This window comes from Grampus griseus, assembly GCF_964374135.1.
Source record: "Grampus griseus genome assembly, chromosome: 14".
Lineage (NCBI taxonomy): Eukaryota > Metazoa > Chordata > Mammalia > Artiodactyla > Delphinidae > Grampus > Grampus griseus.
In genome coordinates, this window is record NC_139008.1 from 3,735,234 (window position 1) to 3,761,800 (window position 26,567).

Consider the following 26,567-nt stretch of genomic DNA (forward strand, 5'->3'; position numbering starts at 1 on the left):
AACCACAGGACAGCAAGATGGTGGAATGTTATTCAGCCATTTGGAGACAGTGATTTAAAAAAAAGTAAAATAAACGGTCATGCCACATGGGAATGCACAAGATCTAACGCCAAGTGTGAAAAACAGGATACAGAGGCTTCCCTGGTGGTGCAGTGGTTGAGAGTCCGCCTGCCGATGCAGGGCACACGGGTTCGTGCCCCGGTTCGAGAAGATCCCACACGCCGCGGAGCGGCTGGGCCCGTGAGCCATGGCCGCTGAGCCTGCGCGTCCGGAGCCTGTGCTCCGCAACGTACGGCAAAAACAAAACAACAACAGCAAAAGCAGGATACAAAAGTGTCTCTCACAAAACTATGAACACTGGTTGTTCCTGGAGTGATTTCCTTGGTGTGTGACTTCTCCTTTGGCTGACCATGAATCGGTTCTGTCCCAGTGTCTGACTGTGTCATCAGAAGGCTGAGATCAGGTGCGCGAGCCCCTGGTCCCTCTCTCCCCAACAGAAGGTGCCCTCCTGGGAAAGGCCCAGAGAGGCCGGTTTGCCCTGTGGTTAAGGCCCCGGCTCTGGCGCTAGACCCCAGTGTTGAAAGCTCAGCTCTGATAATCGTTAGCTGCTGGGCTAACTGGGCAGGTTCCAGGACTACCTGTAACGTGCAGTTAATATGAGTAAGCAACCTACCTCGTGCGGCTTTGTAAGTAGTCATCTGTGACGTCAGAAGAAATACATATTTGGTCCCTGCCCCTGTTCCTGACACAGAGCTCCTAAAACCCCTTGGATTTCCTGGGTCATGGGAGCGAGCGCCTTTTGTTCTAATAAGGTGACTCTTGGTGAGTCACTACATGGCTTCAGGATGGGGCCTGGTCACCAGAAAGACCAGCTACAACCAAAAGCTTGAAACTTTCAGCCCCACCCACATCCTCCAGGGAGGGGAGAGGGGCTGGAGGTTGAGTTACTAATCGATCATGCCTCTGTGATGAAGCCTCCATAAAAACCCCTCAACGACGGTGTTCAGAGAGCTCAAGGTTGGTGAACACGCAGAGGAGGGCGGTGTGCCGGAGAGGGCATGGGAGCTCTGCACCCCTTCCCACCCACCTTGCTCTGTGCCTCTCCTCCATCTGGCTGTTCCTGAGTTGCATCCTTTACAGTAAACCGTAACAGTAAGTAAAGTGTTTTCCGGAGTTCTGTCATTCTGGTGAATTATCGACCGGAGGAGAGGGGTCATGAAAATTCTTGATCTATAGCTGGTTGGTCAAAAAGCACAGGTGACAACCTAGGACTTGCGACTGGCATCTGGAGTGGGGATGGGGTGGGGGCAGTCCTGTGGGACTGAGCCCTTCACTGTGGGGTCTGCACCAACCCCAGGGAGTTAGTGTCAGATGTGCTGTGAGCAGAGGCAACGCGTTTCCCTTTACCAACACATTAAGTACACAAACTGGTTAGAACACGCCTGGCCCCTACCATGGGTCAACCCTGTACAATCATCATCATTGTGTATTATTGGAGCGCCTTCTCTCCAAGGATCAGAAAAACCTGAGATGGCTTCAGCCGTGAGAAAACAAGAACAAGAGATCCCTGTGGATGACACTGAAATGCAGCCCCTTCCTCACTACCACCCATTATCAGGAAATTGATGCGGAGTCTGGTCCCTTTTTGTGGCTTTGTCTAGAATGACACTGCTATTTGAGGGTTTGCCTTCCATCAGGGACATGGAGTAGAGAGGCCTGAGTCAGAGACCACTGTCGCGAGCTGGCCATTAGGTCTGAATGCGACCACCTAAAGAGCGAACTACTGGCCGTGAGCTTCCTAGCAGCCAGTGCAAGAAGGGTAACAGGTCTAAAAAAAAAAGAAGGGTAACAGGTCTAATCATCACTGAGTTCTTGAAAAGCAGATGTTCTCAACCTGCGGTGTCTGTGGAGAGAATTCAGGGACCTCTGAACCTTGGATGGGGAAAAAGAAATCCCATCTCTATTTTCCCTAACCTCTCAAGAAATGAGGTTTTCCTTTGGGTGTGAGAGCTAAGACTTTGTCACCAACAGCAATCACTGTCATGTAGCGCATGACAGTTACGGCAGAGACCTTGAAATATCATCTGAGCTCATCAGTTCACACGACAACACTTGCTAGCCCGGCTGCAGGTGTCCTTATCAAAGACGTTCATCAAGGGGCACCCAGAGGAATGCCCATCACAGAGGTCGTCGGTAGGTGGGTGACTGCGTTTCAGGGTCACCACCGCCCTTTGGGGTCTCTGTGCCTCGCCCAGGTCTGAGAACTCTACTCCGAGACAGGAGGTCCAAGGGCCCCCGCCCCACGCCGCACCCTACCTTCCTGGGGTCCTTCCTGTCCTTCGCGCGGCCGGCGTCCTTGCGTGGGCTAGGCGGGCCAGCCTTGCCGCAGCGGCCGGGCTTGGTGGCAGCAGGCGCAACACTGCTGGGCGCGGGCACGGCCGCCGCGTCATGCAAGAAGATGCGCTCGCTGCGCCGCCGCGTCCACAGGTCGTCGTCGCTGGCCTCGGGCCCCGCCTCCAGGCCAGGCTCCTTGGGGCCCCGCGGCTTGCGGGCCTTGCGCCCCTTCTCGGCCGCCAGCTTGGCCTTGTCGGGGCTGCCGGGGCCCCGGGTGCCGGGCGCAGCCAGGGCAGGACCTGGCTCCCCCAGCCCCTTCTTGGGCCGCAGCAGCCCAGCAGGCGACCGCTTCCGCACCTTGACCTCGCTCTCCGAGTCGGTGTACTCGAACTCCGTGCCTGCACGTGGGTGAGGGAGGGGCTGTGGACAGGGGCTCCCGGGCCCCCACTTCCCACCCACCCACCCAGCCGCTCTGGCCACCAGGAGAAAGGCCACAGCCCAGCCCTCCTACAGGGGATGGCGTCACCGTGGGAGGCTTCAACCCGTCTCGGGGAAGGAACCTGAGGCCCAGAGGAGGAGGGCTTCCAGCCGCATGCTTGTGAGCGGCAGACCCTGCTGGCCCCTCCCGTCCCAAACCCCGCCGGCTGCCCAGACTCTGCTCCGGACCCCTCACCCCAAGAGCATCGTCTGGGCATGTGAAGATTCCTGCCTGGGCACGTGTGAGCTTCCCCGCCCCTCCTGTGCCTCCACAGGAGTCCCGGAAGCCAGGGCAGGTGAGCCGGGGAGGACCCACACGTGTAGGGGCAGCAGCTCTAAGGCAGGAAGGTGGGAAAGCCTGCACAAAATCCCCGAGCCCAGAGGGCCCTCCGCTCTGCTTCCTGGTGCCACTTCTCAGAGCTGGGAGGTCCTTGGCACACACTCCCCTTTCTAGAGGACAGGCTTCCCCAGAACCCACACAGCCCTGGGGCCCAGCCCCTCCCCTCACCCCCGAAGCCGCCCCTTCCCACAGCCGGAGGGCCCACATCCCTCTGCTGCAGAGCAGCCCTGAGCCTAGGGCCCAGCTCCTGGGCTCCTTGAATGCACAACCTCTCACCAGGATCCGCTGCCCTCTGTCCTTTTAAACCCCCAGGTCTTCGCTCCTGCTGGCCCTCTGCCCAGAGCACCATCTCTCCCCTGACCTCTACCTGGACAGCTGCAGCCTCCTTTCTGAGAAGACCCACTCTGCGTCCTGGGGAGTCCTCTGGCCATCCCTCCATCACCACAGGCACACAGCACACTGCAGAGGTCCCGTCTGTGTTTGTCTATCTCGTCCTGCTCTGCCCCCAGCAATAGATCCCCGAGTTCTCCTGGAGCCCACAACACTGGACAGCTCAGAGCCTGGCCCAGAGCTGGTGGCCAGGGAAAGAATCTAAACGGGGAGTTAATGGTGCTTCTCCCCATGCGGAGAATGAGGAGGGCCTGCCTCCTCCAGACAGACCCCGGAGATGAGATGTCCGTGACAGCCCTGGGCTGACACTCCAGCAAAGGACTTGCCCTGGGTCCCAGACCAATGAGCTGGTAAGCCAGGGCTGGACCCCAGGCCTGCACCCCAGGCCTGCGGAGCCTTGAGCAGCCAGCAGCCTGGCCACAAAGGCTCCTGAGGGACGCCCAGCCCCATCACCCCAACAGGTGCAGCCGCAGTATCAAGGGTGGGGCTGGGAGGAGGGCGCACTTGCAAAGCTTAATGATCCTGTTAATTAACCTTTTGTTAACAGAGCTGCCGGGGGAGGCAGCTGGGGGCTTTCGTGGCTAATTAGGGTGCAGGCCACAAAACACCACTGGCTTTGCCAGTCCAGCTTTTGGGTATGACAGAATGAGACCCCACCTGATGACAGCCCCCTGCAGAAAACCTAGATGCACACAGAATACTGCAGGTACCTGCAGAGGGAGCCAGTACAGGACAGTGCGCAGAGCAGTGACCAGGAGTGGACACTCGCTTGAAAGAGGGGAGGGTGGAGCCTCAAGGGTAAGATCGCGTCAGAAGATAAATATTTATGAGACCCATTGGGCAGCACGAATGGTGCCTGGCACAGAGGAAGCGGGCTCTGTCAGGGTCCTGTGGTGGCGACAAGCATGAGGCCCGGAGAGAGGGAAGGATCTGCCGTGGCCTCGCTGCGGGACAGGACGGAGCAGGGAGTAGAATCTGCGTTCTTGACTCCCAACCAGCGTCCTGTGCAAATGCCTCCTCCTCAAAACAACAGACAGTAAAAGAGGAAGAAAGGAACAAAAAAACAGACCAAAAAAAATAGACAAAAAATAATGAAGACAAGAGTAAAGACACAGATGCAAAGTCAAGGGATAAAAAAAGACATACGATGTGAACAGAGACCAAGGAAGAGCTGTGGTGGCTATACAGACATACCTCACTTTATTGCACTCTGCGGATATGCATCTTTTTACAAATTCAAGATTTGTGGCAACTCTGCATTGGGCAAGTCTATCAGCGCCATTTTTCCAACAGTGTTTACTCCATATCTCCGTGTCACATTTTGGTAATTCTCACAATATTTCTAACTTTTTCATTATTACTATTATATTATATTATTATATTTGTTATATCTGTCATCAGTTACCTTTGGTGTCACTACTAAGACTCAACGAAGGCTCAGATGATGGTTACCAATTTTTAGCAATAAAGTATTTTTTAATTAAGGCATGTACCTTTTTTTTAAAACATAATGCTACTGCACCCTTAAGACTATAGTATAGCGTAAACGTAACTTTGATACGTACTGGGAAACTAAAACATTTGTGTGACTCGCTTTATTGTGGCTTTATTGTGTTGGTCTAAACCCACAATTATCTCTGAGGTATGTCTGTACTTTTATCTGACAATACAGATTTTAAGATAAAAATCTAGAGACAAAGAAGGACTTTTTTTTTTTTTTTTTTTTTTTGCGTACACGGGCCTCTCACTGTTGTGGCCCCTCCCGTCACGGAGCACAGGCTCCGGACGGCGCAGGCTCAGCGGCCACGGCTCACGGGCCCAGCCGCTCCGCGGCATGCAGGACCTTCCCAGACCGGGGCATGACCCTGCGTCGGCAGGCGGACCCCCAACCACTGCGCCACCAGGGAAGCCCAAGAAGGACATTTTTAAATGATGAAATAGTCAATCCATCAGAAGGACATAAACAAATGTGAACATAATCCAGAAACATATAAAAAAGATTATACACCATGACCAAGTGGGATATACTCCAGGAATGCAAGGTTGGTTTGACATTCTTTTTTTTTTTTTTTTTTTTTGTGGTATGTGGGCAGAGCACAGGCCCCGGATGCGCAGGCCCAGCAGCCATGGCTCACAGGCCCAGTGGCTCCGCAGCACGTGGGATCCTCCCAGACCGGGGCACGAACCCGTGTCCCCTGCATCTGCAGGCAGACTCCCAACCACTGCGCCACCAGGGAAGCCCGGTTTGACATTCTTTAAAAAAAAAAATCTTTAAATCATTCTTTAAAAAAAAAATGTAATACACCATATTAATAGGATAAAGGATAAAAACCACATGAACACAACAACAGACACAGAAAAAGTAACTGACAAAATCTAACACCCTTTCATGATAAAATCACTCAACAAATGAGAAATAGAAGGAAACTTCCTCAACCTGACGAAGGACATCTATGAAAAAACCCACCACTAACATCATACTTAATGGTGAAAGAATGAGTGCTTTCTCCCTAAGATCTAGAGGGCAGGAAAAAAAACCAAACAAGACAAAGATACCTATTCTCACCACTTCTATTCAATATTGCATGGGAGATTCTAGCCAGAGCAATTAGGCAAGAAAAATAAAAGGAATACACACTGGAAAGGAAGACAAAACTATCTCTATCTGTAGGTGACATGATCTTGTATATCAGCGGTCCCCAACCTTTTTGGCACCAGGGACTGGTTTCATGGAAGACAATTCTTCCACGGATTGGAGGAGGGATGATTCAGCCGGTAATGCGAGCCATGGGGAGAGATGGGGAGCGGCAGATGAAGCTTACTCACTCACTCGCCCGCCGCTCACCTCCCGCTGTGCGGCCCAGTTCCTAACAGGTTGCAGACCAGTACCGGTCCACGGCCTGAGGGTTGGGGACCCCTGTTGTATACAGAAAATCCTAAGGAATCTACTAAAAAGCTTTTAGAATAAATGAGGTTAGCAAAGTTGCAAGACACAAGATTAATTTACAAAAATCAATTATATTTCTATACATTAGCAACGAATACTCCAAAAATGAAAAGAATTCCATTTAAATAGCATCAAAAATAATAATTACTTAGAAATAAATTTAACAAGAGAAATGCAAGACTCATACAATGAAAACTACAATTGCTGCAAGAAATTAAAGACCCAAATAAATGGAAAGACATTCCATGTTCACGGACTGAAAAACTTACATCATTGAGGAGTCAGTACTCCCTAGTATTATCTACTGATTCAATACAATTCTTATCAGAATCCCAGATGGCTTTTTTGCAGAAATGGATAAACTGATCCTAAAATCCATATGGAAATGCAAGGGACTCTGAAGCACCAATCTTGAAAAAGAACAACAAAGATGGAGGACTCATACCTCCCAGTTTCAAAGCTTCCTACAAAGACTCCCACAGTAATCAAGAGAATGTGGTACTGACATAAGGACATATAGATCAACGGAATAGAACTGAATATCCAGAAATAATCCTTCATGTTTATCTTCAACTGTTCAACTGCTTTTTGACAGGGGCGCCAGGAGCATTTGATGAGGAAAGAACAGACTCTTCAACACACGATACTGAGGCAAATGGATCTCCACGTGCAAAAAACCCCTACATCACTCGCACACAAAAATAACTCAGGATGGACCACAGACCTAAATGTAACTCTCAACCTATAAAACTCTTAGGAGAAAACAGGACTAAATTTTTGTGACCCTGAATCAGGCAATACTTTCTGACATAACACCAGAAGTACAAGTGACATCAGAAGAAATAGATAAATTGGATTTCATCAAAATTAAAATTTTTTGTTTTAAACAACACTATCAAGAAAGTGAAACAGGGACTTCCCTGGTGGCACAGTGGTTAAGAATCCACCTGCCAATGCAGGGGACACGGGTTTGATCCCTGGGCCAGGAAGATCCCACATGCCACGGAGCAACTAAGCCCGTGCACCACAACTACTGAAGCCCACGCGCCCGAGACGCTGTGCGCGGCAACTACTGAGCACACATGCTGCAATTACTGAAGCCCGCACGCTGTAGGGCCTGTGTGCCGCAAGTACTGAGCCTGCATGATGCAACTACTGAAGCACGCACGCCTAGAGCCCGAGCTCCGCAACAAGAAGCCACCGCAATGAGAAGCCCATGCACCGCAACAAAGAGTTACCCCCGCTCACCGCGAATAGAGAAAGCCCGAGTGCAGCAATGAAGACCCAACACAGCCAAAAATAAATTTTAAATTTTAAAAATAAATAAATAAATAGAAGAAATGGGAAGTGGTTGTAAATTATACCCAAAGAAAAAGGAAGGAAGGAAGGAAGGAAATAACAAAGAGCTGAAATCAATAACTTCTAGCCACACTGATCAAGAAATAAAGAAGAGAAACAGATTATCTGTAACAGCAATGAAAAAGGCAACATCACCACAGACCCTTAGGACACTGAAAGCATTAAAAGGGGAAATTGTGAACTCTCTGCCAATACGTTTGACAATTTAGATGAAACGGATGTTTGGGGCAAGTGCAGAGGCCTGAGGGCTCTGGGATGCCTGGTGCAAACAGGGGTGGGGTGGAGGCTGTGGACAGGATGATGCTGTCTGAGCAGCCAGTCTGAGGGTGGAGGGTCACATAGGTGCTATCTGTCCAGAGGGCAATGCAGCCAGTCAGAGGCCCTACACAGAGAAGTGGCCTGGTCAAGTGTGAGCTCTGAGGAAGAGCCCTGCAGCTGCTTCTGTGCAAAGAACACCCAAGAGGGGTAGGCCTGGATGGAGCCAGGCCCGAAGCCCCCAGGGGACAACTGCAGAACATGGGGCTAAGAGAGAGAGAAGGGAGAGGAGGGAGGCAGGGCAGGGCCTGGAGCCTGGTGTGGACTCCGGGGAGACAGTGACATCACCCCAGAGATGGGGTCTCGGGAGGTGGTGCAGGCCACTGGGAATGGGCTTTGGTCCTGAAGCCTGTGGAGTGTGTGAAGCCAGGGCAGCTGGGGGAGGCCTGGGGGGCAGTAGGGTAGCACCCAGGGCCCATTTTCCTGGCCCCGGCCCCTGCCAGGAGGGCCTCACGTATACTGCTAAGGCTCAGAAAAGGGCAAGGAGGCCGGAGCAGCCCGGCCAAGGAGCTGCCCCTACTGAGGCCAGGCGAGCTCACAGCCTGAACACGTGTAGGACCACCTCAGTCGCAAACACCATCCCCAGGTGAAGGTGGGCTGGGTCCATGTTGGGAGAGTTGGCCCCGTGAGAAAGGGAAGGGGCCCAGGAGAGGGTCCCAAGACGTCTGTCTATCCCAGGAAGACAAGGATATGGTTGGAGATGCAGAAAGAGCAAGTGGGGCCGGGACCAGGCTGAGCCTCCTGCCCGAGTGGTAGTGCCGGCTGCCTCTGTCTGCCCATCCAGGCAGTGGGAAGGTAGGCCTGGCTCACAGCGACCCAACACCTGCCCCCCCCACACACACACACGCACACTGATGACCTCCTCCAGGCTGTGACCCCAGGCCCCATGAGTTCTGCCCTGTCTGGGCCAGTGCATCTCACTGAATGAAACCCCTCTACTGCCCCAAGTGTAAAGAGCTTCCCCTTCTTCCAAAAGGCTGCATGGCCTGTTCCTTCCACCTGCACCTTGATTTCTTCTACGTACGCTTAGCCACCTCCCACTTCTCTGTCGTGCCTCAACCAGAGCGTCGCCAACCTGGAGCGGCCTCCCTGAACCCCCAGGCTGGATCGGGGCCTCCCGTGGGCTCCCACAGCCCCGCGGGCCGCAGATCCGAGGCCTCTGCTTCCTTGAGCTGCCTGATGTCGGGCACCTGAGGTGGAGGGATCAGGTGCTGTTCGTTGGCAGCATCAACAGTGAAGGTCACTGCACGGTTTTGGAGACTCCTCACAGGGAGTGGCAGGCCACAGCCGCCACACCCAGTGCCCTCTGCTAAGGACACGGCTGGCCCAGGAGGCAGGGCTCCCAGCTTATCTGAGCCTCGGATGCCTCATCTGTAGCATGGGGCAGCGACACCCGACTCCCTGCAGCCCACCTGCTGGTACTTACCCATCAGGCTCTGCCGCTCCTCCTTCTTGCGGGCCTTCTGCTTGGCCTCCAGCTGCACCACTGACAGGGACGGGCCCACGGTGGGGCTGGGGAGGGCGCTGGCTGCAAAGCGGGCCAGCAGGCCCAGCCCGCTCTCCTCCAGGCCTGGCGACAGCGCCCGCTCCCGGGCCCCCAGCCTACAGCCTCCGGCGGCCTCGACCTCCTCCTCGTCCAGCCCGTCCTCCTCGTCTTCGTCCTCGTCCTCGGAGCTCTCATCTGGCGTGCAGAAAACAGGGAGCGAGTCAGAGCCCTGGCCCGAGCCTGCGCCTCCCCCCACTGCCCCATCTCAGCTGGAGCGCCAGCGAGGGGCCCTGGCTCCAGCCCAGCTCCTCACTCCTCGCCAGCCCACAAGTCCCCCCAGTGGCCCAGTGCCCCCCATCAAAGCGAGCCCAAGACCTGGGCATCCTGGACAGCCCAGAGGTGGGCAGCGGCTTTGGGAGTCGAGAGTGTTTCTGCAAGGGGAGCACCAACATGCACCTGTGCTGCAGGGAGGGGGACGGACACACGGACAAGGACTGGAGACAGCGCTCTCCACGGTCTCACGCGCACGCACGCGCACACACACGCCCCGACGCACAACGTGAAGGCTGGGAAAGGGGGCAGGAGGGGAGAGGAGGAAAGAGGGGAAGGCGGGGCAGAGAGGGGAGGGCGGGGCAGAGAGGGGAGGGCGGGCCCTGGGGGCTCAGGTTGAGGCTCGGACACAGGCGCCTGGGGGCAGCTTCACCAGTGGGAGGCCTGGCGGCTGGCAGCAGGAGAAGGTGGAGTTTGGTCTCTTCTTGGGGGGTGGGGGGCTCCCATGGTGGAAACCCTGAGCAGGCTCTGGGGTCCAAAGTTGACTCCCAGCAACACGCCCGCACTGGGAAGCCTGGGGCAAATCCCCGGCCCTCTCTGAGCCGCTAGTTTCTTATCTGTGAAAATCTCATCTCATCGCAACCCAGGGAGCCACAAGCGGGCTACACGACCCCCGGGAGCAGGAAGGGGGCAGGGGGCGGGTCCACCCGGCTCCAGCAGGCCGAGGCTCGGCACGGTCAGGGGCTCAGGCAGCAGAGCAGGATTTGAACCCGGGGCGGGCTGGCTCATCACCCACAGTCTAGTGGAAAGACACTAAGGAAGCCCCAGCCTGTCTCCCCGGTTGAAGAGAGACAAGCTTCTCCCCAGAAACTGGCCCTACGGCCCGAGGACCTGCAGCCCTGAGCCCAGCTTGGGCCATCGGGACAAAGGAGGGGCAAGCTGTGGGCCCGGCGGCCACAGCAGGGAGGATGACACTCCCTGCATGTGAACTAAGCCCTCACCAAAAAGAGAGACCTTCTGGAGGTACAGGCTTGCTTCCTGCCTTTCCAGGGACACAGCCCAGCTAACCCCACAAGGGCGGCGGGTGGGGGGGGCGCCCAGTACTTCTGTCAAGGAGCCGCCGAGGGACACCTGCCAGGGGGGGGCCTGTCTGCCCAGGGCGCTGGGAGTGTGAAGGTGGCTCTGGGGCCGCTGGCCCAGGGCTGGGCCAGGCCGGGCTGGAAACAACTCTCCAACAAGAGGCTGGAGGAAAATGAGCCGTCGTCTCTCCGTGTCGTCTGGGGGCAGGGAGTCTGGGCCCAGAGGTGGACAGGCCCTGGACGGTGGCCAACTCCACATTCTCCTGCCTACGCCCCAAGACGCCTGGCTGCCGGAGTGCAGCTAGCGGCCGAGAGCGGCGGCCCCAGCAGTGCCCGTGAGGACAGGGTTCGGTCTGCCCATTCATCCGAGGGAGCCCTCAGTGAGGGAAGCAGACAAGAGCCCAAGGAATGCCCGAAGGGAGTCGAGAGAGGAAGGAGGCAGAGAGAGAGAAGGTCTGTTAAGAGGAGTGAGAAGACGGAGACCCGGCTCCCAGAGCGATGGATGCAGCGGGATGGAGGCCAGCGGGGCGGGCAGGTGGCAGGCAGGCAGTGCACACTTGCGATCCATTCACATTGCGGACGTCACATGGCTCTGTCTCCGCCCAGTGGGCCACAGCGGCAAAGCAGGCTAAGTGTAGGCAGACTGCAGGCAGCGCCCGGGTCCCCCACCTCAGGCAGGCCCCCCGGGGGCTGGCCGAGCTGAGCAGGGGGTGGGCGGGGGGCTGGCTGGGGCGGGGCACGGGGTTGGACACGGGGCCAGCTTTCCCTTCTAGAGGTGGCCTTCCCGGGGCTGCTCAGGTGTGGAGCCTCCAGAACTCTCTCCTGCCCAGCATTCTCTGCCGGCGGGGTTGGGCTGGCTCTGGGTTTCTGGAGGTCTGGAATGTCCACATCGGACCCCAGAAAGCCAGCAGCGGCCCCCAACCCAACCCAGCACCCTGAGATGGAAGAACGGTTGGAAAGCAGACGGCCGAAAAAAGGTGTGCTGTCCACGAAATGCTGATGAGGGTAATCGGGGTCTCCTGAGGCCCTCCCCGCCCCCTGCTCCCGAGAGCCTGACAGCCCACCAGGGCCGCCTCCGACGGCGGCTGGTCTGCTCAGGCCAGGGTCCGAGGGGTAGGGGCAGCGGAGGGGGTCTCAGGACCAGGAAAGCCTTTCTGGAGGTGTCCACACCTGAGGCGACAGAGTTTGCCAAGGGCAGGGGGAGAAAAAGTCCCAACAAAGAAACCCGCGGAAATGCAGAAAAACTTTTTTTCATAGAAAAAACTCTTGGCTCGGTACGTGGGGTTGGCTGTTGTCACTCGGTTTGGTTTTCCAAAACCCGATCCGTAAATGCCAAAGCGATCCGCTGCTGCCATAGCCGGTGGGGGCAAACCCCGAGGGGGGGGGAGCAGAGGGGACACAAAGAAAAGGGTTTCGCCTACCTACGGAGCAACGAGCCAGGCTCGGACCCAAGCTCAGTGACCCGCTGCGCCGTCTGCCCTACTCCCAGCCTTCGCTTTGCGTCCAGAGTGCAGCGTGAGAGCAAATGCAAGAGACCAAAACAGACATTCAAAGCATCATGGGTAGGGGTCAAGGGTGAAGGTATGGTCAAGCTGCTGGGGGAGAAAGCAGACACACTAGAAAAGCCAAGCCAATTAGGTGTTTTAGTACCAGATGTCAGTAAGGCCCTATTACCCAAATATCCCTTTCAAGACCTGACCAGCGGTCTGGGTGCAGCGGGGACCCCCTCCCCTCGCCCCCTGCACTCCCCCTTATCTGGGCTCCGTCCACTGCTGTGTCTGGCCCTGGTTTGCTGGACCCTGGATCCCTCTGCCCATTCTGGGCAAAGGGCCCCTCACTACAAGATCTGCGGGGCTGCCTGCTTCTCTATGGGGTCTGGGCTGGAGCACGAGAGCTCCAAAACTTGGAAGCTGGAACTCTGGCTTTGATAGGGGGGAGGAGGCATAGGGGGCCAGCCCAGAAGACGGGGAGAGGGGAATGGCGAACTAGCCAGACTGGTCCACAGAGGCCCAGGTTGGGGGAGGCCTCGGAAGACGAGGCTGGCTGGAGAGCTAGTGGCCCGGGTTGTACGTGCTCAGGCACGGCAGCAGCACCGGAGAACGCGAGCCCCGGGAGCACCCGGCCCCCGCCCACGTCGTCTCCAGGTCACCCAAAATGAATCCCAGCCAGAGCGTCAGGGTCTAGGCTCTGACCCCCAGGTGCTGCTACCCAGGCTCTGGGATCCCTAAAGGGGGGTCCACCCTGAAGCATATCCAAAAGCAGGGCGAGAAGCACTTAAGGATCGGCTGGCTGCCTCGCCCCCCCGCCCGCCCCAGGACATTTGTGACTGGAGGTCCTGGAAGGCTGAGACATTTCTAACCCCAGAAGTTGAATTCTGACGTTAGGGAAATCAGAGCCAGGGCGCTCACAGAGGCCCCTGAGGCCAACCCCCTCTTTGTAAGTGAGTTTGAGAGCAGACGAGCCCGGGACTGAGCCTGGGACTCGCAGTGAGCTTTGCCCCCCAACACGGCAATGAAGCCTTTTGAATTTCACAACAAAACTCAGGGACGGCAAGCGGTCTTGACCCTGCACTGCCTACATTGCCCTTCGAAACAGAAACATGCGTTAGAAAATGAGTGTTTGCAAATATTTTTTAACCACTGTTGCGTAAGAATAGAGCTTTAAGAAAACAAAAGACAAACAAGCAGCTTAAAAAAAAAAGGATGAAGCTGGAGGTGAAAGCAGTTGACTTTAAACCTGAAAAATGAAAGGCATGCCAACAGCTACCAGGGATATTTGAATAATAGAGAGAGCGCAGACTGCATTATTTGTCTACCCCTTCTGGGGCAGGGGTGGGGAAGGGGGTGAGGGGGCAGGAGGAACAAAATGAGGGAAGCGGCAACCTAATGGTCTAGTCAGGACACAGCAAGAGAGACAAGGCACACGGGTTTAGTTAAAAATGAACTCGATATGTTTAATAAAGCTCGATATTACCAAAATCGCGGTACAAACATCAAGTCACACGCCCACACGACAGAATTCCATTTACAAAATGTCCCCGGGGAGGGAGGCCTCCACGGGCCCCTCCGGGAGGACCCACCCAGGCCTTCGGTCCAGGGGGCAGGGGAAGCGAGGGGAGGGGACAAGAGAGGAAGACTAAAAACAGTCCATATGAAAGCTCAGAAAGAGCCAGCCAATGGTCTTATCACGATACAGGTACAAATAAAAACAAAAACAAAGACTCGGGCTGATACAGCAGGCTACGCTGCCAAGAACCAGACGGCCGCCCTGGCCGGCCATCCCGGCGGCGCCGCGGCCGCCCTCCCCGCCTCGCTCGCGCTCGCTCTCGCACTCACTCTCTCGCTAGGAAACACGGGAGGTATTGTGTGTTTGGAGCTAGTAACCTTGGTCAAACGAGTCCTCCGAGGAATCGCTGAAGGAGGAACGGGCCTCGACCTCTTGAAGCAGCAAACAAAACGGCTGCTTCCTGCCGGCGGCCGGCTTGGGCTTCAGAGTCCGGGCGGCCGCCAGGCCCCTCTCGGTCAGCTTGGGGCCGCCGGCCGGCTTGCTGCTCTTCGCCACCATGCCGCAAAGGATGGAAGAAGATGTCAGTCTGGAGCTGGAGGGGCCTTGGGCAGCCCACTCGTCCTTCAGGAATTCCTCCTCTTCCTCTGAGTCCGTATCTGCAGTCAAAGTAGTTTTTAATAGAGATAAGTCACAGGGCGCCGGGGGGAGGGAGGGGGCTGGTGTCTTTCTTCCATTATTCTCAGCGCTTTTGAGAACAATCTCCTACTCGCCAGACAGAGAGGTCCAGATGCCTACGGGCTGGCCGTGGAACCAGCTGAGTTCCGCCACCTGGAGCTCTCCTCCCGACCTGGGCCTCGCCTCTCACCCGCGAGGCCTATGAGCTGCAGGCGTCTTCCGTGGGTTCGGACCCAGGCTCCTTCTAGGCCGGCTGCGGCCAGCATCCCCCACCACCCGGCCACTCTCAGGAAGGTCTCTGCCCAGGGCACAGAGAGCACCGCCAAGTCCTGTCTGCCCCACGGGACTGCAGCCGGCCCAGAGGCCCCTTGTGGGGAGGGACAAGGCCTAGGAGGGGAAGGGCTCAGTTAGAGCCATTCTTTCCCAAAACACCAGCTCCCGGCGGTGTGCAGGGCCAGCGGACGCAGGCTCACGATGGCGATCGCGCACCCCCGTTCCCGGCCCCCTGCTCAGCAATATCAGGACGGCGGCTTGAACAGTTACGCCAAAGAAACAGGCACATGATGTTGCAGTGATATCCGGGCTGCTGTCCCCCCGCCCTTTCCCTATCAGAGAGCCGGGTTACCAGTACACTGCTGCCGGCTTCCCACAAGTCTCCAACCTTACTATACGGGTGACGCTTCCCTGAGAGACATCACCCAGCTCTGGGGAGGTGGGCTGTCAAACGGGCACAGCTCTGGCCCCTACCAATCCCACCCCAGACATATACCACTTTGATCCGTTTTACATGTGAAGCTGTTAAGCAAGATTTCGTCTGATGGAAAGGTTCTGCAGTCAGAGACTGGGGTCCCTCGATCCGGTAAAACCCACCCCAAACACGCAACGTTGCTGGACGCAGCCGCAGCTCTGGCACGCCAGCTCTCTCCAAGCCCAAGAAAAACTGTGTGTGTGTGTGTGTGTGTGTGTGTGTGTGTGTGTGTGGGTGTGGTGTGCGTGGGTGTGTGTGTGTGCTGTGTGTTTTTGTGTGTGGTGTGTGCGGTGTGTTTGTGGGTGTGGTGTCTGTGGTGTGTGTGTGTGTAGTGGGTGTGGTGTGTGTAGTGTGTGCATGGGTGTGGTGTGTGTGGTGTGTTTGTGGGTGCATGTGTGTGATACGCATGGGTGTGTGTGTGCTGTTTGTGGGTGTGGTGTGTGTCTGTGGTGTGTGTCTGTGGTGTGTGCGTGTGTGTGGTGTGTGTGGTGTGTGCGTGAGTGGTCTGTATGTGTGCGGTGTGTGGGTGTGGTGTGTGGTGTGTGTGTGCTGTGTATTTTTGTGTGTGGTGTGTGTGGAGGGTGTGTGTGTGCTGTGTATTTTTGTGTGTGGAGGGTGTGTGTGGAGGGTGTGGGTGTGTGTGCTGTGTGGTGTGCGTGGGTGTGGTGGGTGTGTCTGTAGTGTGTGTGTGCGTATGTGTAGTATGTGTGGTGTGTGCGTGAGTGTGGTGTGTGTGTGAGTCTGTGGTGTGTGTGTGTGGTGTGTGCATGTGGGTGTGGTGTGTGTGGGTGGGTGTGGGCGTGTTCGGGGACAGGGGTCCTCTGGCTGCCTCCTCCTCCGTCTATGCTTTCCACTCTAAAAGGAGGGAGGACACAGACGAGCCTCCGCCCGTGCCCTGGCCACAGCTCTCCCGCCCGTGTACTCCATCCCCCGTGTACTCCATCCCGTCCTTCCTGAGGCCACAACCCAGGCCTGGAAACGTCCGAGCGTGAGGACGACCAGCTTGGCTTCTCCCCAGAACCCACCAAGCATGCCACCCAACCCCTCCAACCCGACGTGGAAAAGCAAGAGAGCAACGTGCTCTCTTCCCACCTCCTGCAGGCGCAGCACTTCTCTGCTGGAAACACCCCGACCTCTTCACGACCGCACGTGTGCGCTCTCAGCGACCGCGAACAGCGAAAAAGCCAACGTAAAAAACAGAGACACGCCCTCTCCACAGCCAGCTGCATATCATAGCCGCCAGCTAACTGGAGACAGGCCTTCCGACCTCCCTGTGGCAATGATAACCCATTGCTCTCACGGGGACAGTGCAGTTTTAGACAAAGGCCTAACAGGTAGACCGGCACTCGGAACGCGGCCTTGCACGCGCGCGCACGTCTGCCGCAGTACGCTCAGCGGCTCAGAGACCTCAGCTTCTCTCTGGCCTCTAGCCTGTACCCTGACACATCCACCTGCGAGCGGGGAGGAGTGGCGGGTTCTTCCAGCAACTCGCCAGGCCACATCCACCGACCACTGTCCCCTGGAAGATCAAAGGAGCGGCAGTCCTCCCCCACTCGCTATCCAATATTCCAAAACGAGCAGAGGAAAGCCCTTCTCTCCTCCTTCAGGGCTGCAAGTCCCTGAAACTGGTCCACAGTGGCCAGGGGCCTGGGCCATGCTGCTCGGCTCACACCCACCCAAACGCGAGGGCCGGGAGGCTTCGGCGTTCGCACACGTCCCCAGTGGCTAAGGCACGAGAGGAGCTGCTTGCCCCAACGCCTACCTGAGCATCAACCCTGGAGACCCGGGGCCATCAAACCCACGAACCTTAAAAACAAACCAAAAACCCCCCAGCAGCAGCTTAACCTCATGCCAGGTGCCAGGTCCAGCTCTTCTCCCACGTGAGCTCACCTAGGGCTGCCGACAGCCCTCTGCATCTGAACTCCAAATCCATAAAGACGTTCTTCACTGTAACCTTAAAGGGGTGCATTTTTTACACCCCCAACCCCGTGAGCTCGGCAGAGCCAGCCGAAGGCCCAGTCACACAGGTCCACGCGGTCAACGATGAAAAAGCCTGCCGCCCCCCTCACGGCCTGGGCTCGCCTCAGAACCAACCCTGCGGACGGGCCAGCGGGCACGCAGCCCCTTCCTGGCCTTGCTGCAGCGGGCACCGTACCGACGCCCACCCATCCTGGGCACTGCGCGTTCCGCCCACAAGTACTTACTGAGCACCTATTACATGCTAGACGGCGGGCTTTGGGCCACCAGAGGCCACAGAGAGCCGGCGGGGCGTCGGGCTTCGCGTGGGGGGCAAGGCTGCCCGGCTCCGGAAAACCATGCTCCCGGAGTTCCCAGAGAAGCAGCTCCAATGCCACGGGCTCCGGTTAGAGCTCAGTCCCTCAGTCCCACCAGCTGTTACGTTTCAGGGGCCCGAAAGCCGCCTGCAGCCGGCGGCTGCTGTGCGGGCAGCGCACGGGCCGCGCCCATGATGGCAGCACGCCTTGCGCAGTTGAGGCGGACAGGCTGGGCCTGACCCCGGCCCGACCTCAGGATCTATCCTCGGGAACAACACGGGTTAACCACTTGGAGGACTGTCGCAAAGACAAAGGGAAATACGGCCCAGACAGCCCTGGCGTGCGCTCCACAAACGCTGTTCTCACTAACACCGGGCCCGTGGACAGACGGCCGCCTGCGGGCCGCGGAACCCAGGTCATCTCTACGGTCCTCACAACCAGCCGCTCCAGGCCGAGAAGCAGCCAACTCTGTGGCGCACGACAGCTTTCGGGCACCGAAAGGGCTGGCGGGGCTTTCCGCTCCCACCCGCCCGCCAATCACGAGCACCCACCAATCATAGGTGGGCACCCAGCGCGGCGCCCGCCAATCACAGGCACTTCTGCTTCCGGCCTGGGCGGGGCCCGCACAGAGGCGGAAAAGAGACCTTCGCGCTTTCGAGCCGAGAGAGGCGGAAGAGAGACCTTTCGAGCTTTCGAGGCTGAAAGAGGAGGAGGAGGAGGAAAGAGGAGGAAGGAGAGAAAGAGCGGCCCTGAGGCGGCGCGGCCCTCTACTTACTGTAGGAGTAGCTGCTCACTTCCGAGGCGAACGGGGAGTGGGCCGACTTGGGCTGGCCTCTGGCCTTGAACCCCACCTCCATCTTCCTGGCTTTGGCGGCCCTTTTGTGTTTACCTTCTCGGGAGGCTTTCAGAGAGAGGCTGAGGCCTTTGGCCAGCGCCTTCCTGTCCTTGCCCAGCAGGCTGTCGTAGGGCGTCAAGTACCTGCCGCAGACCCCACTCGTCTTTGATTTCCCCCCAGAAGTGTCCGAGAACTTGAAGGGCGACTTCAACTTGTCCTGCTTTGTGAGGGAGAGGGCTTTGTCCAGCTTGCTTGCCAACTGCTCTTGGTCGCTGGCCATCTTCTTTTTCTTAATCTTCAGCTGGAAAGGGAAGTCGGGAAGTCACAGGTTAAGACGGCTGACCAAACACTGGGTCTCCACGCACGAGCTCTGACGAACCCCAGCTCCTTCTCCCTGCCTCTGTGGCTTCTGGCAAGTCGCTTAACTCCTCTTAGCCTCAGTTCCTCTACTCTGTAAAATGGGGGTAATTACGCACAGGCTTCAGCGGGCCGTTCTGAAGACGAACTGAGAAAAGGCACGTGAGGCACTTACTAAATAGCTGTCACTGTGGTTACAGCTATCAGTGACACTGGCATTGCCACTGGCCCTCCACGGCGCTACCTGGTGCCTCCTAGGGGAAGCGCTCGAAGCGAGCACCGCTGCCGCGGCAGCGTGGGAGAAGGCGGCTGGATTAAGGGAGGAGGGATGAACCCAAGATGGAAAACCCAGATCACAGCACAGCTGATCTGCTTATCTCAATCGCCTAAAGCAGGTGATGAAGACGGCTGCACAGCACAGCCCGAATCAGCCCATCCAGCTAAATGGGCCAAAGCTGCGGAGAAAATGCCTCGAGTGTGCCCTGGACGCCTGAAGCAGAAAGAACGATTAGAGATTTCACAGATAAATTCCTGCCTGCGCGGTCGGCTGTAGTCCTTTGTTGTTGAAACCTGCCGTTTCAATGGCCCTCATTTGAACACTTTATCGCTATTTTCTTTAATCAGGTAACAATTCATAAGGAGAGAAAAGTTGGGATAGTGTCAATTAAGCCACGAAAGTGTCCTTCACAATTCGAGAGTACAGAGGATCCTGACATACAAACTGGCTCTCTCCCCTCCGCCTGGACCCAGTCTCCCCTATGTGAGTCCTTCCCTCTGACGGCCAAGTCAACCAAAACAGCCCTCTCCCACAGGGCCTTTACTGGGAGGGATGACAAGGTACGTAAGCATTTAGCAATGAGGGCCTGAAGTGGATGATTTCAATACTCTGCAGAAAGAAGAAAAATCAAGGTGTTGGCTCTCACCCCCTTACCTCAGGACAGTTCACAGAGGAAATTACAATGGCATCAAGCCCTTGTTTCCTCGAACTAGAGTGGTGAAGCTGCTCGTTAAACTCATACTGTGAAACAACAGAGTAATTGCATTACTTGGTTAAGAACTTGCAGTCTCTCTTCTCGGCTTCAGCACCGGGTCACGGAGCACACACACAGGAAGTGGCACACACAGAGCTCCACCTGAGGCTGGGTTACTCTGGTGGTCTCTGACCTCCCCTGAGCCTCACTTTCCCCCTCTGCACAGTGAGGAACATTGGAGGAGAGTCGCTCTGGCACTAAGGCAACCACCTCCACAGTTTCCGTGCAGCAGCAGGGCCAGCAGGCCTGCCAAGGGAGCGTGAACTCCGGCGCCCCCTCCAGACCTCCCGCCCCAAGCCAGCAGCACACCTGGAAGACGGGGCGGGGCCACTGACCTGACTCATGAAGTCTGAAGAGGCTTCATGCTCGTCCCAAGGCTGGCTCCTCCCCCTGGCTTTCCCGGTCCCGCCAAGGGCATCGTGGTCCTCCTCAGGCCCCTTGTGTCTCTTCCTCAACCCTGCTCCCAGCTCACAGTCGTCCGAGGTCAGCAGGGGCTTGCCGCTCAGCCTGAAACCCAGATGCACCAGCGGTCAGCGCCCTGGCCAGGCGGCACTCACGGGCTGGGGGCCCGCCCTCGTGGCCCTGAAGGGTGGGCTCTGGATGTCGACGCACAGACCGTGGTGACAGAGTGACGAGTCTGGGGAGACGGAGCATCTAGCACTATGGCGCCGGGATTCTGGGATACTTGTGAAGGAGGCAGAATGAGAGTTTAGTGGGGAAAAAAGAACTTCTTGAAAGCAGTGTATCCTCTGCTGGCCTCTTTCTCTCTCGTGCTCCTTCACATACACACTCACACACATATCTTTACACCGTCAGATTCCCCTGTACCAAAGAACAAGGATCAGGAATGCCACGGAAATCCACCAGGATGGGAGGGGGATTCAGATCAAGAGCTTCCAGGAAGGAAGAGCCGCTGGCTGGTCTCCTGTACCCCTAGGAGCATAAGCAGTCGGGCCATGGTCCTGGTTCGAAGGCCTCTTTTGCCTGCTTAAGCTAAACCCTCACAGGTAATAATAATAATGATAATAATTTTTACTTGGTACTACGTGTCTTGCTCCATGTCTGTGCTTTATACTTTAACCACAAAACAATGCCATGTTCTAGATACTGCTTTTTATAGATGAAGGAACTCATCTATAAAGGATAACACCTGGCCCAAGGTCACAATAAGGGGCAGACCTGGGACTTGGGCAGGAGGTGCCTCCGCTTCCGGGGTCCACACTGGTAACCAGCAGCTCTGCGTGCTAGCAGCCCCAGCCTCTGCTCTCTTCCCCAGGAGCTGCTCTCCCTGTGTGGCTGCTGACAGGGTATTTCTCCCTCTCTCCATCCTCCCATCAGTCAGGAACAGCCAAGAAGGTTAAATGCAAGACGAGGGGGCCCCTGGGGCTGTCTTCTCCTGAGAAGAGCTGTGGCCGCCCCACTGCCTCTCCTACGCCTTTGAAGGTACCCGGTGGCCCCCTCTGCTTCCTCAACCAAGCCCTGGCATCCACCTGCCCTGCTGTCCCAGGCAGAGGTGCCCTCCGGCCCCTTCCCGCTCAGCTCGTGCTACCCCCAGACGCCCTGGGAGGACGCAGCACCATTCCCGCCCACACGCGGCCTGGAGGGGGCGCTCTCGCTCCAGCTGCTCCCAAAGGGGCCTGTCCCCGAGTGCGCGGAGATGGCGGCCCCGGTCCCAGGGAGTAGGCTCGGCACAGCGAGCCAGGAGAACGGGAGTGACGCTGTCCGGCACAGAGGGAACCAAGCAAGAGCAGAGCGCGGCCCGCCGCAAAGAGCGGCTCGGGAATCAGCCCCTAGCCATGGAGGAAGCAGGTGCGGCAGGAAGACGGGCCCAACGCTTGGGTGACACTCGACACGCTGGCTGGGGTGGGTCTGCCTGTCCATTCCACGCTCGCCCTCCTGGCCCGCCCGGGGCAGCGTGCCATGCTGCCCACGAGCCGCCGATCCAGGTGGGTCAGAGCCTGAGGGACGCGAGGTCCCCGGCGCCCACACAGGCCCCGCGCAGGCCCGGGATCCTCCCCTCCGAGCTCTGTGCCAGTCCCCGACCCACCGAGGGGCCAGCCTTACTTTCCGCTACGGATGCGGCTCTTCCCTCTCTTGCGGGGGGGCGACAGGGCGCTCAGGGCGTGGGTCCGTTTCCGCGGCCTGCCAGGGCCTCTGCGTGCCAAGCTTCTATGGGGTTCCTCGCGCCTGTCCCTTAAAGAGAATCACACGCTTGGCTGTGCACCCGGGGGGTGGCGGGGCGCGGAGAAGGGACGCACGGTACGCACACGTCACTCGGGGCCACGCACACCTGGCGGCCTGCCTCGGCCGCCCTCCTGAGCGCGGCGCCTACAGAGCCCAGGCCGCGGGCCGGCGGGGCACACTCACTCGGAATCGCGGCGCCTCTGCAGCTTCACCAGCTCGCGCTGCTTCTCCTTGTACTGGCGCTGCACCTCCGCCAGCCGCATCCGGAAGTCCAGCTCCATGGCGTCCATGCTCTCCAGGGAGGACTTCATGGCGTACATCTGCGGGGAGGGGCGGGTGAGGACGCCGCCCTCGGCCGGGGTGCGGGACCTCACAGCGGAGACCAGGGGCCCGGGTCACACCCAATTTCTACCCCTCACGAGCTGTGGCCTTGAGCAAAACGGACTGCCCGGCTGCACGCCAAGGACCGAAAAGCCAACTTCGCAGGGCTGTGTCCAGGCCGAATTGGCCCGTAAGGACCGCTCAGGCAGAGCTGCCTGTTGGATCATCTGTCGCGGGCACGGGGAGACGAAGCCGCCTGCCCAAGGCCCACGGGCAGCAGGGGCGCAGCCAGGTCTGCTCTCCCTGAGCCCTCAAGCTGTCACCCACGGGATGCACTCTTGACACGTGATTACGTGATAAACAGAGACCCGGGAAGAGGAGACAACTTGCCCGGGACCACCCAGCAAACCGGTGGCGGAAGCTGGGTGCGGAACAGGCCCTTCCGAACGCAAAGCCGGCCAAGGCCCAGGTGAGGTGGCCTCTCTGGGGCACCCCACACCCGCCCCCCCAGCCCCCCAGGCCTGGCCTGGGACACCTCACCCGCTCATCCTTCTTCTGCATCCAGCTGTACTTCTTGTTGGGGTTCAGCTCCCGTGGAAGCCGCAGGTTCTTCAGCGGGTCCACGAAGGGGCCGTCCAACACCTCCTTCAGCATGTGACTGCTGGCCGCCAGCAGGCTCTCCAGAGAGGGCCGCACCGCGGGTCCCCGCTCCACACCTGCGGGAGGAGAGACGTGAGCCCGAGCCCCCAGGGGCCGGAATCACAGGCACCACAGCCCACACCCTCAGGCCCCCAGCGGGAAGAGGACAAGGCCCAGAGCAGGCTCGTGGATGGCCTGAGGCCACACAGGCCCCCCCCCGGGATGCTGACGGCCCGCGGCCTTTCCCAGACACCGGAAATGGGCGCTGAGTGAGAACAGGTAAGAGCGTGGGACACACAGTGCCGTCCTGTTCCTCACAACACACTTGTACACAGACTCACGGAGAGTCAACAAAGGCCGGCAGAGCTGCTCTCTAGAACTGCGCTTCTCTTTTTGCTTATCTGTCCTTAAAATCTTCCATGAGGAGTATGCATGGTTTTCATGATCAGAAAAAAAGAGCCCCGGGACTTCCCTGGCGGCGCAGTGGTTAAGAATCTGCCTGCCAATGCAGGGGACAAGGGTTCGAGCCCTGGTCCAGGAAGATCCCACATGCCTTGGAGAGACTACGCCCGTGTGCCACAACTGAGCCCACATGCTACAACTACTGAAGCCCGCATGCTGCAACTACTGAAGCCCGCGCGCCTAGAGTCCGTGCTCTGCAACGAGAGAAGCCACCGCAATGAGAAGCCGGCGCACCACATCGAAGAGTAGCTCCCGCTCGCCGCAACTAGAGAAAGCCCTCGCGCAACACAAAGACCCAACGCAGCGAGAAAAAAAAAAGAAACAAGAAAAAAAGAGCCCCACAATAAGTTTTGTAAACTGTAAAAGTAACATGTGCACATGATAAAAACCACAAACCAAGCAGAGGGTGTGACGAAACAAAAGCCTTTCTCCTCCCCAAACACAGGTCCCTCCCTGGAGGTGCCTCTGCTGACAGTGTCTGGCAGGTGGTTCCAGAAACTTTTATACATATTCAAACATAGGTAACACACAGGCATCCTTTACAAATATAAACAGGCATCAATCAATAAATACCACATCACACTCTCTTTTCTACTTAAAGTCTTTTCACATTAGGACAAAAATACAAACGTGTTCACGTTACGGCTTGAGCCTTACAAAAAGTGCCGTTTCTGTAAGTCGAAAACACCAGAATATCAGAAATTTTATATGGCCAAAGGGAGGAACAGCAAGCTAGAATTCTCTTGTATTGATGAGTTTTAATTTATCTAAATGATCCCCCACTGATGGCATTTAGCCGGTTCCTGTTTTTTTGTAGTGAACGGGTAGGCACCGCGTAGGAAATACGCTGCCTGTGCAATTAACGTGATCAAGGTATATGTGTTTATCTCTGATAAATGTTCCAAATGCCCTTCAAAGAGACTGAACCAGATCAGGATCTCAACAATGGTACCTGAGAGCCTATTTCTCCACAATCTTTCTACTAAAGTAACATGAGTTTTCATTTTTCAATTGATGTTTTCTTTGTGATCTAACATATGATCCATTTTTGTGAATGTCCTACATGTACTGTATTCCTTACTACCAACTGCACAGTTCCCTAAAATCGACAATGCAATTAACAATTGCACTGCCCAGATCAGGGCTTCTGAACCCTGGGGCCATTCACATTTCCATGACTGTTCTCTGCTGTGGGCGGCTGTCCTGGGCTTTCGGTGTAGGGTGTTAGCAGCGTCCCTCACCTTTACCCACTAGATGTCAGTAGTACTCCCCTCAAGCTGCCACAACCAAGTGTCACCGGTGGCCAGTTCAGAGTCACTGGTTTTGCTTTTCTGTCTTTACGGACATTGAGGCCACAAAGCAGAGAACCGCCCCCCCTTTCAAGGTCCTCCGAGCTGTAAGATCTCTTAGTTGCTGGGGGGGCCCTGCTCCGTCACAGGGGGGACCAAAGAGCAACTCCGTCACCTCCTTCACCCTCCGACACACCAGCTTTGCAGGGGCCCCCCAGGACTGACAGCCCAGGGCAGCCTGATGACCCGAGGGCAGCAGCTGTGGGTTGAACTGTGTGCCCCCAAATCCACGTGTTTAAACCCTAACCCCGACACCCCAGAACGTAACATCTTTAAAGACGGAATCAAGTTAAAGTGAGGTCTTCAGGGTGGGCCCTAACCCAACGTGACTGTGTCCTTATAAAAAGGGGACATTTGGATACAGAGACACGCAGAGGAAGACCATGGGAGGACACAGGGAGAGGACAGCCATCCACAAGCCAACAGGGAGAGAGGCCTCAGAAGGAACCAACCCAACCCGCTGACACCTTGATCTAGAACTTCCAGCCTCCAGAACCATGAAACCACACACTTCTGTCATTCAAGACCCCCCCACGGCCCCCGCCCTACCCCACCCCACCCCATCTGTAGTATTTGGTACAGCAGCCTGAGCTGACTAATACACCAACCTTGTGGCTTTACCAATGTGGAGGTGCCCTGGAACAGGGGCCCGACACGCACTGGAACCCCCATGGGACCAGGCGTCAGTCACAGAGGCTACGGCGCTGCAGGGCGGGAAGGACGGCCAGCACGCCCAGGGACGCCCAGGTTCGCTGACTGTGGGCAGCTGTGCGCAGCAGGAGGGGCAGAGCGGGAGGGCCGGTGGCTCCAGGAAGCGACGCGGGCTGTGGGAAAAACGCTAACGGGCCCAGGAGCCTTGGGCCTGCCATACGAACCGGGACCACTCGTGGCCCAGCTCTGTACAGAACGTGCAGGAGACTGCTGCTCAGTGTCTGTCAGCGACCGTCGAAGGGGGAGGGCCACCGGGGCCCCCCTCGCCCCTGTGGTGCACACACCCCTGCACACCCGCCCAGACGCTGCCCCCAGCCCTGGGGCCGCAGCCTCCACTGCAGAGCCCTGAGGGCACCCCAGACATCCACCTCAAACATCGGTGTCCACACCAGCTGCTGGGCTTCCCCCACACGTGCTCCCCCCGCCCCACCTGCCCAGCTCAGAAACTGGAATTCTCGTCTTCCAGCGGCTCAGGCCACAACCCTTGACATCGTCCTTTTACACCCACGCTCAGTCCACCAGCAAAGCCTGCTGGCCGCACCTTAGCTTCCACCCAGAACCCACCTGCTCCTTGCCTGTGTGCCCCTCGCCACCCTGGGCCTGGATGGAGACGGGAGCCTCCGCCTGGGTCTCCCCGCCTCCACCCTCACCCCTGCGTCAGCTCTCCACACAGCCCACAAAGGAACCGCACGTAAGTCTGATCCTATCAGGTCAACTCAAAACCACCTTCCTACGGCCTCTCATTTCTCTCCAAGTGGAAGACCTCCCCGGGGTCACCCCTCACCCAAGTTATCCCACAGACCTCCTCACCACCACTCTCCCCTTCCGGCTCTGCTCCTGCCCCTGGCCTCCTCGCCTTTGTTCTAACACGACACACACAGTCACCTCAGGGCCTTTGCACTTGCTGTTCCTTAGGCCTGGCATGGTTTTCCCTAGAAGAATGGTTTTCCCTAGAAGAATCTTCCTCCCCCACCCATCA

At 57.2% G+C, this 26,567-nt stretch overlaps 1 protein-coding gene across 6 annotated transcripts in view; it reads right to left on the bottom strand.

Annotated features, from left to right (window-relative positions):
* Positions 1-26,567, bottom strand: part of TNRC18 (trinucleotide repeat containing 18) — an 81,856-nt gene that overhangs the window by 16,378 nt on the left and 38,911 nt on the right. For 3 of the 6 annotated variants that reach the window (XR_014297686.1, XR_014297687.1, XM_082670102.1), the window contains exons 11-18: positions 22,968-23,143; positions 22,290-22,426; positions 21,987-22,115; positions 20,258-20,429; positions 18,475-18,835; positions 14,381-14,659; positions 9,589-9,843; positions 2,317-2,732 (exon numbers count right to left, since the gene is read on the bottom strand). Coding sequence is in view for 4 of the 6 variants with exons in the window: in XM_082670102.1 (XP_082526228.1) it covers positions 2,317-2,732; positions 9,589-9,843; positions 14,381-14,659; positions 18,475-18,835; positions 20,258-20,429; positions 21,987-22,115; positions 22,290-22,426; positions 22,968-23,143 (1,925 nt within the window). In the remaining 2 variants the exon portion in view is untranslated. Of the gene's footprint in view, positions 1-2,316; positions 2,733-9,588; positions 9,844-13,946; positions 14,660-18,474; positions 18,836-20,257; positions 20,430-21,986; positions 22,116-22,289; positions 22,427-22,967; positions 23,144-26,567 lie in introns of those variants that run through there. The other 3 variants (XM_082670104.1, XM_082670103.1, XM_082670105.1) reach the window with 2 other exon arrangements.